Consider the following 10,378-nt stretch of genomic DNA (forward strand, 5'->3'; position numbering starts at 1 on the left):
TAATCTGCAGGCCCTCCGGCGGATGCATGCTTTCACATTTAAACACGATGTGTTCGAGATCTGCCCTCTGGTCACCGCAAAGTGAACATGAGGGGCTGTATTCGCCTGGATACCATTGTGCTAGCTTATACGGATTAAAGCACGTATTTGTTTGAAGTTTTCTAAGTAGTGTTTGTGTAACCTCGAACTATCGCGTCGACTTTAAGGTTTCCCTCCACACCTCCGTGCCCAGGTGCCCATACCACATTCTGCTTGTTTTCTAGTTAAGTCGCCTCCCTGAGGAGGGTGCCGGCCTGCCTGCTTACCCTTCTCCCTAGGAAGCTTCTGCATGCGGCCTGTGAGTTTGTTACTATTGTATGGCTCTTGTTGTTTCTGTTTGCTTCCGTGATGGCTAAAGCTATTGCCACCTCCTCCGTCATGTCTATATCCCCGGTCCTAATGGAGATTTGCGTTGATAGACTAACATTTCTTTAAAAGCATCGGCGCCGAGAGAGCACATAGGTACAACAGAAGCAAAACAAAACACGGGTATGGAAAAACTGCGTTAATTCGCTTCGCCCGGACTGCTGATGTGGCGAACATCAAAAGCGTGGAATTTGGTCATCCGAATGAGTCGCATACGTGCCACCTATGTGCATACGCATCCGCTGGTAGAGTACGCCACGAAAAAAAAAAAATTGTCAGTTCGAGAGCTCCTGAGCACCATTCGACATAGCTCTTCGTGACGCGTGCTTAGGTCACGTTCTTTAAATATTTAAGAATGGTTTCTTGTTTTTACTAGGGCGGCAAGAGCTCTGCTTTACGGCTCAAAAACGAACTTGTGGCCCAGATATTTTGGCCATAACTGTACACTATGATTACATTGAGAAACAGGCGCGTCGTTCACCGTACTTCGAGTTCAGAAGACCAGCTTTCCGCAGCCTCTGCACTGGCGACCATTGGTAGCGGTGGACGCACATTAGGGGTCGCCAGCCCGGCGGACACCGCCACATCGGCCGGCGTAGGTGGCGTAGGCGACCTGTCGGCTCCACGCCCACGGCGCGATCTATTGGACCGGGGGCGACCCAGTCGCTGGCTACGCCGCTGGCTCGTTGTGCAAGTTGCGGCTGCCGGCGACGGCGTCTCTTCCTCTCGCTTCACCTTCTCAAATCGCAGAAAAGCAACAAGCGAAGCATAACAAAAAACAACAATGAAAACACTCGTGCGCAAAAGAACCGCGACATCTATGGATATCGTGGACGAAACGGGAAAGCGCTAGCTGCCTAATTTTGTGGTAACTTGACTTTCGGCGACAGTCAAACTTGTTAGAAATGCTGATTCTGGTCGGTTTGAAATTGACAGTGCACTTAACCATTATTATGCGATGACAAAACTTAAGCACTACGTCTCTAGACTTCTCTCCAAATTTTCTTCTGTACTTTGCAATGTGTACCTACTCATAAAGTTCCCTTTCTCGGCTTTTCTTCCTGAGCAAAACTATTTTGCTCTCCCCTGAGTCATTCGTAATCATTTTCATTTCTGACAAGTCATTGCTCGGTGGCAATCACCTGTGTCTTCTCCCTCCTCTCCCCTGCAATTTGCCACCCGGATAAAATGATAGGTTGTGTATAGAACACTACAACGGCTGCCTTTTCTTCCAGGTGGTATTCCAATTCTAACACATTAATAATGCAAAGCAAGGGCGTAGAATTAAGGTAGTTTAGTGCGATATGCATGTCTCCCGCATGGACATTATATTTGTGAAGAAATGAAACGCCCAGTAATTGTCTCAGTTCCCTGTGGACAATTAAACCAAGTCGCGAGCAAAGGGGGAAGCTAAGAGAGAAAAAGTTTAGAAGAGTTCAACGCTGCTGAACCGAATGTTGAGCGAAAGCAATAGCTGCGGGTGACCGAGCATTCTTCTAATTCTTCTTCTTTTTCTTCCCCAGCCCACACATAAGCCCCGCTTTTACCAAGCCGTATGAATATGTTTTAGTGGCCTAGAGAGGTAACGAAATGCCAAGGTCCTGGCAGGCTGATTCTAACATAAGCGTCCCATGTGAAACGAGAGACCCAAGTTGGCAGCTCCTGCCAGCCCACATATAAAGCCCCTCTTTACCAAGTCGTATGAACGTGCCTTATTGGGCTCTAGGAGTAACGTGAATGCCAGGGTCCTGGCAGGCTGATTCTGACATAACCGTTTCATGTGAAACGAGAGACCCAAGTTGGCAGCTCCTGCCAGCTTGGGGTCGTCTACGGGGGCCGTCTAAAGGTCAAAGGTCAATGGTGGTCACCGCCATTCGACGCTGAAGGCTCAAACTGTGAGCAGTATTGATTTCGCAATAAAAATTAGGAGGCTACTCAAGCTCCGCTGTGAAGGGTATAACGCTATAGCGTTTCACGCATACAGACGACGTTTTTTTACTTTTTATTTTTATACAGCGATATAGCAACAGCAAACAATGGCTTTCCATTCTGAGCCTTTGAACGCATGTTGCATTGTTTCAGTTATTACATTTAACTGATCAATTACACATATAGATTTTTAATTACCATAATCAAGCATTGACTTCTCATTCTGAGTATTTGAAACCTTAGAAACCATGCTCTATTTATTCGGTTTTTAATTACTGTAATTAAATAATTGATGAGTTCCACCGTTTTCTTAAGTAGCATCATCAAGTAATGACTTTTCATTCTGAGCGCTTTGCCACCGTTCAGCACCTTTTTCCCATTTTGTTAATTTTTCAATTATTCAATTGATCAATTACCCACTAAAATTTCTTAATTAGCATTATCAAACATTGCCTTTTATTTCTGACACCTTTGGGCCCCTTTTCTCAATTATTCATTTTTGGAATTCTGCGAACTATTTAATTGGTCAATTACACAATTTATTTTCTAATTAGAGTCATCAAGAGTCGCTTTCTTATTAAGCACTTTGACACCTTTGAACCTATTTTATCCTTTCGTTTTTAATTCAATTAAATCATCGCCTATCACATGCCAATCAATCAATAAAGCCACAAATTTACCATAATATGAATTTTTACGCATCCCTGGTTATTTCGGACATGCAGTTCCAACTGCTACTACTACTACGCCGACCGCTTTTCGACCGAACGAGCTACAGTTTAAAAAGAGCGACTAAGAAATGACGTACTGGAAGGCTTCAGAATAATTTCAACCACCTGGCGGTCTTTAAATGCTGATTTTGCGTTTCGCTTTCATCAAAAAGCGGCTGCAGCGACTGGTTTCGAAATCGGGTACTCGAGCTCAGTGACGACATACAGGCACAGGGCGAGGGAGAACAACGAACGTGGATTGCTGCAACTGTTCACTATCCTCCATGATGTCACCAGTGATCACAGCATTCCGACCAAATAGGGAGGCTGTTTTCACTCCCTCTTCTTGCCCCGCTGTGATGGCTCTCTTGGCTAGAGCGCTTGGCTGTTGAGCACGTGGACGGGGACGTGCTCGATCGCGACCATGGAGGTCGTGTTTTGGTGGAGATAGATGCAATGCTAGATGTGCACATTAAAGAGTCCCGTGCGGTCGAAATCCGGGGCTACGGCATCGCTCATAGACCGTATGCAGCTTTAAGACGTCATAACCTTTCCGTCTCTCCCTTTACTTTCTCGCCTTATTTCTGTTACAACGCCCGAAAACGAATACGCCGTACAGACAGAGCAAAATTCAGGGAGGGTCATAAGCCTCCTTAGGTGCGGCAATGCGATAGCATTTCTTTCTTGAGCCTGCAGTGATGCCACTGCCGTTACTACCACAGCGCCTGGCATGTTCAGAAACGTCTGAGAATGCGGTGGTGCCATCTACATTGAGTTATGGACATTGTTGCTTTGACCATGCCTAACCATAGTAACAGGTAGATGTAGTTATGGTTAGTCATATTCATAGTGATAGCCGTAGTGTCATAGTCATAGTTCGTCATACTATAGGTTAACACAGTCCTATAGTTTGTTATATTCATGATTAGCCGTAGATATAGCGCCGTAGTTAGTCACAGCCATGATTAGCCATAGTAATGGTTAGGCATCGTCCTAATTAGCCACAATCAGAGTTTATTACAAATTTAGCCATGAATAATCATAGTCATGGTTAATCAGTCATGAGCAATCAGTCAGTCACAGTTGAGGTTAGTCATATCCATATTCATAGTTAATCACAGCCGTGGCTAGTCATCATAAACTAATTATGACTCAGTATGTATATGACTAATCAAATCTTAATTGCCATATTAATTAATTGGCTGGTTTTGTTATCAATAATATCTGGGGTTGACAGAATGGACGTTTTCTAGCCACACGAAGCATAAGGTATGAATGCTATCGCATTAAAAATCGTGGGGTTGTTTACGCATGTGTTCAACCTAGTTATACCGACGAAAGCTGTGTTAAGCATGGTTTTGCAGTTTTGCATGGCTGGCAAGGTTGTACATGGTTTGATGGTTTGAATTAGGGGGACGCCCAAGCTTCGTCCAGTGCACACGATAGAGCCTTTATTGTGAATAGGAGAACCTTTAATTTCACCTTTTTATATTTGTTCTTAAAAAAATTGCTTAATAGGAAAGGAAAGTCGCGAAATCTGTCGTAAGCGTAGACTTCTAAACCGCGCTAGAAGGGAAGGAAGCCTACTTGTTACGCCGCCATCGAAACGCAGCCTTGGCGGCCGGGGTCGAACCCGGGTTCTCTAGTTTTGTATCCGGGCGTCTTAACCACTGAGCCGCCGCGGCGGCTGGACTCCAATAATTCCACCCGATTTTCGGTCACCATGATTTATTCCCTTCACTTGATAAATCGGTAGATAGAAAGTAGCGAACGGAGGAAGCAGCTTTTTGGTACACACGTGTAGACGTTATTTGGCGGCGGTACAGTAGCACCGAGGCATTCCACACGTAGTGGTGTTAGTAATAGCCATTTCAAACCACATGCTTGTTCCCTGCCGCCTTGCCTGAGCCTCACTTAGCACGTATTGTTCGAAACTGGATAATGTCCAGTGCACCAAGACGAACGTTCTATAACGGCTCGCACCAAGACAAACGTTCTATAACGACTCGTTTTCCTGCCAACCGAAATAGCCTCCACCGCAACTTTTTCAAGCGCAATACCATTTGCTGGCTTGTATACTACGGTTATGCTTGTGGTATAAATGAGGTAATATCTCACCCGTCGAGCATCGCAGTGCAAGCTGCGTTCCCTCTTCAGTGCCATATCCCCCTGCTCCACGGGTGGAGGGATAGCACTCTTAGAAGACGTCGCCACAGCCAACGGAGACCACTCTGCATGGCCCCTCAGAGGCTCGGGAGGTAGGGTAAGCGCTGCCTCCTGGTTGGAAGTCTCGTCTGCCCTTGAAGTATCCTCGGCGCCTGTCGTGATTGGGGCGGCTGTACCGATGGCATCTCCGTCGATGTCCGCCTCTTCAGCAGACTGCACTTGACCCATGGCTTCTGAACAGTCGTGGTCAGGATCTTCTTTCTGCGGCTGCAGCTTCCACGCAGGCAGCCCGTGCTAGCTGCACGCTTTCTCCTCGAGCACGCGCGATGAACATTTGAACTATAAGCTTTCGGGTCAAACAGCTCGCCAATATTCAATGGCATGGTGCTCTTCAAAGCCACTGTGAAAGGCGTAGGCTGTGGGTACACGTGAGCTCGTGACAAGCGAGAAGCCATTGACACTATGTGAAACTGTGGACCTGGTAGCCGTGCCGTGATTCGAACGACCCTTGCCGCTGCTACAAGACTAGACTGCAGAAGGAGGTTGCCGGCGTCAAAAGAGCAACCTGAAATTCACTTCCTACCTGCTGGCCGACCCCATCCTGCGTTCACAACCGCGTCATGGAGCATTCAAACAGCGACGCGGCCGCTTCCGAGGGTACACAAAGAGCGTCCCGAAGGCGAGCGGACGAAGATGAGTCCTTCATGCAATACATTATGCACAATCATAACCTTTGCTTGATGGCATTGCTCATCGTCGGAGCGTTCACTGTGACTGGTGCGTGTTGCGCCATCATTGCAGCCGTGGTGGAGCACTTCTGGACGTCTATCAACGACGCTGACATATCCATGGAAGCCGTTATCACTAGGCGCTCGGTCAGCGGACATCAAGATGCTCCCAAGTCCGGCATCCAGGTTTCCATGCAGCAGAAGTTCGGCGAGGATACAGGCCGCGCCGTCATGTGTTTTGTAAACTACAGCCTCCCGTCTGGCTCTCCGCATCGATTCGACGTGGACAATGCGTCGGCCATTTTATGCGACGCACTAGTTTTCGTCTCAGTGGGGTTAAACGTGCAGCAGAACGACCTACGCTTCAAAAAGCCCGCGGAAGACTCCGAGATAGTGCGGAGAATGGTCTCTCTGCCAACGGCCGTCTGGGCCTGCGTCGGCGGCGAAGCTACGGACTCGTCCGACTTTCGTGCGCTTGTACTCGACAGATCATCGCGCCTAGAGTTCGTTCACAATGCCTTAGCCTGGTCGCGAGAAAAGGGGCTCGCCGGCCTGGTTCTTTACTGGAAGTATCCAACGCTGGAAGATCGCTCCGATTACAGCGCCTTTTTGAACATCATGCGCCAGGTTTTTCAGGAGGAGGCGCTCCATATCAGTGTCGTAGTGCCGTGGCAGTCTGCCAGACGGAGCGATGGCTACTACGTTCACGCACTTTATACTCAACTGCATTTTGTTGTGGTGGACACCCATCAGACTGTGGACCCGACGTCGTTTCCAGTCACAACGTGTCATAGCCCGATGCGGGCAGTCTTCAGGGCGCGGCACAACGGCCAGTTAGGACTTTCCTCGGTGCTTGACGAACTGTCCATGGTGACAGAACACAAACTCGGCAAGACTATGTTTAGCATCTCGTGCGCCGGTGCCACTTTCACCCTGAAGCGCCCGTGGATCAAAGGTGTGCACGTCGGAATGACTGCTGTTGGTCCCGGGCGACCCTTCCGCCACACGAACACCCCCGGTCTGGCGAGCTACTACGAGGTGACCGAGGCATTGATGCGTAACGCTTCATCCTGGAGCCACGAAACACACGGATTCTCTCGCTGCTCCGTGGCCCATTCGAAAGATCAGTGGATCGGATTCGAAGACCGCGCCAGTTTGCGCTCTAAGCGTTCCTTAGTACGCAAGACCGCCGGACTCGCGGTGTGGGACTTACCCATGGACGACTTCGCGGGAGACTACGGGCCTGCGTGGCCGTTGCTTCGCGAGGTTGATGACTTGGTGCACATCTGAGGCAAAGGGACGGGGAAGCCCCTGCTGACGGAGTATCAAAGGCCAGCATACATTTCCTTCAAGACAGACTAATCTTCCCACACTTTGAGCAAGAGCATTAAACTATACGCATTTACAAAATTCGTTCAAGATGTGCATTGAATGTTATCACAGTAAATGTAAGGGCGGGTGTGCATAAAAGGTATAGTCACTGCTTAAAGCGTGGTTTGGAGAAGTGACCATCAGGCTGGTCTGAAAAAGGACTTGCTGGGTGAAGCTTTTTATGTTGTGACTGCAGGAACAAAACAAATTGCACGGGCCTGCTACTGTCACCCTTGCCTAGCCAGACACCAATTTTTGAAGCGTCGGAAAGAATACGGTTGCTTTCCTGGGTATAGAGATGCTCCCCAAGTAATCCCAGCGTCTCATTTTGCGGAACATATTTTAATTTGATTTTAAATACACGCCATGCAAATTCTTCGTGTTTCAAAACCTATCGACAGTGACATCTGTGACGAAAACGTGTACATAGGTAAACAACATGTCATAAAACAACTGTGACGTGAGTCAACAGAGCAAGGAGCAGTGACGACACGGGATAGCTCACCGCGTCTGTCCTGTCTGCATCGACTGGGCACCCCAGGAAAAGTTCTGCGTTTCTGCTCGCTTGATTCGATGGCTTTCCACACTCTTTGTTGCTGCATATTACAACTACTTCACCGTCGGTTTCGTGGTCGGCGTGTTTTTCAAGCGCTATGCTTGGGTATACTTTGTGCGCGCGCACGGACACACAGATAGGACTCCGAAAAGGGGAAACACAATTTATTTGCTTGTTTCATTAACGCCGCACTCGTGCAATTTGAATCTGGTGTACATTAAGGCTGCCTGCTTTACTCGGGTCCCAAGAGCATTCCTGCACAAGTGCACAGCTTTCTGCAACAGCGCCGCCCGCTGGCGCACCGGGAGACGTGAACTGTGCCGCCGCTCCCCGCCTGCCCTAGACATCGCTGGGCCTAGCTGGTTTCACATCGAAGCGGCAGAGGACGGCGCTTCAGGATGGGCTAAACGCTGTAAAAAAACGTTGGACTTTCGCACCGCTTTACTGGGAAGCCTATCGCATAAAAAATGCATTCTTGATTAGCAAGACGCCTTCAGCAACGGAGCCAGCAGACGCCAGGAGAGTCGCACCGGGCAGCTGCAGCAAAGTGGATATGGAAAAAAAAAAAAAAAAAAAAAAAAGAAAAGAAAAAAAAAAAAAGAAAAGCTCGCTTGTATTGCTGTAATCACTCTACCAGCGCCTCAGTATTGGTCAAAAAATTCTCCCAATTTATTCGTTATTCAAGGTCCTTTGTACAGTGATCCGCGATAGATTACCGATAGCAGCGGCTATCGGAGCCGATCGCGGCGGGCCGCTTTGAATACCCAGATCTTGACAGCGCCAGATGGCGCCACATGCTTGGACGGCGCTAAAACCCGACGGCGCCACTCAGACCTGCCGCGTCGGGACCAATCAGCGCGTAAGCAGGTGTGAGTAGGCGTGAGCATGGGTAGCTTTAGCGCGGTAGCAGGTCACGGTGGCTGACGTCGTCTTAACAGGCCATGGATATTTTTTTTTTTTTTACTGATAAAGCTTTTTTTTTTTTTTCGGGCGCCAGCTTGAATCTCACAGTGCCGGCAAACTGGGCTGAGAGCAGCATCTTCATAGTAATCAGTAGCTTTGTTCAACATCTCTAACCAGCTGATATTTCCTGCACGCCAAGCTTTCATGGCTGCTGTTGGTTCCTGCTTTTTCACCTGTCGCTGGCGAGCGGGTCGAAATCAATGTGCTCGGCAATGTTAATAACATCCGCACCTTCGGGCCAAACAATGTCGAACTAATTAGGCTACGCTGAAACACTGCTCAACGATATGTTTTTGCACGTGCGAGTGCAAGCAGACGAAAAACGCTACCCGCCTGCATCATTAGATTGTGTGCGTACGTGTTGCCAGTCTTGCCAGCAGGAGGCGCTCATGTGGCGCGCTCGGAAATTGGACAGTAACAGATGGGCAGCTAAAGTATTTAAATACCTGTACTTAAAAAGCGTTGACTCACAATGGAGGAAAAGAACTAGGAAACTAACTAATAAGTATGCCAGTCACAAGGACGAAGAAATAAAGAGAGTTAAGCAACAGGTGAAAAACACAGAAGGTAAATTATGGATAAATTCGATGGATAAGAAACAGAGTGTAGAATTATACCAAAAGTGGTAAAGACAGATCAGGAAGGAAGCTTTCTTGATAACTCAAGAGGCAGTGCCCTACTTTTTAAAGCTAGATCAGTGTGCCTCAGAACACGCAGCTACAAAAAGAAATTTAACAATGAAGATGACGCATGTGCTGTATGTGGTAACTCCAGTGAAACAATTGACCATATTATGCTCGAATGTAATGGTATTCATCCGGAAGTTGATGCAGGCGCAGTCACTGTTCCTGAAGCTCTGGGGTTTAGAGATACCAGTAGCCGCGTGAATAAACCGGCGGTAGAAACTAGCAAAAAACGACTGGAAGATTGGTGGCTTAAAAGCAGAGAAGTGACATAATGTTAGTAATGTAGAAACAAAAATTTAATAAATAGAATGATGGTTTAGTTAACAAATCTAAATCAATAATTAAGATATAGGGAGAAAAATGAGCATGATAGCTACTGCTACCACCCCGTTTCAAAGGGGACGCTCCTATATTCCATCCATCCATCCGTCCATCCATCCATCCATCCATCCGCATCTTTGACGTCATCGCGCACTCGTGCTCGGAGAGCTCGAAACCGAAACTGGTCTTGATAAATGCACTGATAATTAATTGAGGCATGTTGGGGCTCTTTAGGTCGCATTCCCTCTGTTTTGGACCATCGTGGATCGTTTAAAGCAAAAATCCCGAAATAGAAAATGTACGTGTCTATACTATTCCTTTAAGCAATTTCAGTGAATTTAATGCTTTTGGAGCAACATGGCGTAGAAAAATGTATTTGTATCGAAATAGCGCAATTAGCACAGCTGTCTCAACCCTGCAATCTCCCCAATAGCCTGTTAAACCTCCACAAATATACAGAATTGCATAAACATTTAGATCATTATTCTAAATACTTATACATATGCCGATGCAGCCTGTGCAGGCATAGATGGTATAGCCATA

The 10,378-nt window shown here is 47.5% G+C and overlaps 1 protein-coding gene across 1 annotated transcript; it reads left to right on the forward strand.

Annotated features, from left to right (window-relative positions):
* Nucleotides 1-5,830: 5,830 nt before the first annotated feature.
* Nucleotides 5,831-7,261, forward strand: LOC146190490 (chitinase-3-like protein 2). The gene has a single exon (XM_084599798.1). The coding sequence runs from the start codon at nt 5,831-5,833 to the stop codon at nt 7,226-7,228; it is 1,398 nt and encodes a 465-aa protein (XP_084455924.1). The 3' UTR covers nt 7,229-7,261.
* The last annotated feature ends 3,117 nt before the right edge of the window (nt 7,262-10,378 follow it).

This window comes from Amblyomma maculatum, chromosome 4, assembly GCF_055883805.1.
Source record: "Amblyomma maculatum isolate TAMU_Amacu chromosome 4, ASM5588380v1, whole genome shotgun sequence".
Lineage (NCBI taxonomy): Eukaryota > Metazoa > Arthropoda > Arachnida > Ixodida > Ixodidae > Amblyomma > Amblyomma maculatum.

What these genes read in the sequence shown, in the direction of transcription:
- LOC146190490 (XM_084599798.1), top strand. Translation starts at nt 5,831, where the DNA reads ATGGAGCATTCAAACAGCGACGCGGCCGCTTCCGAGGGTACACAAAGA.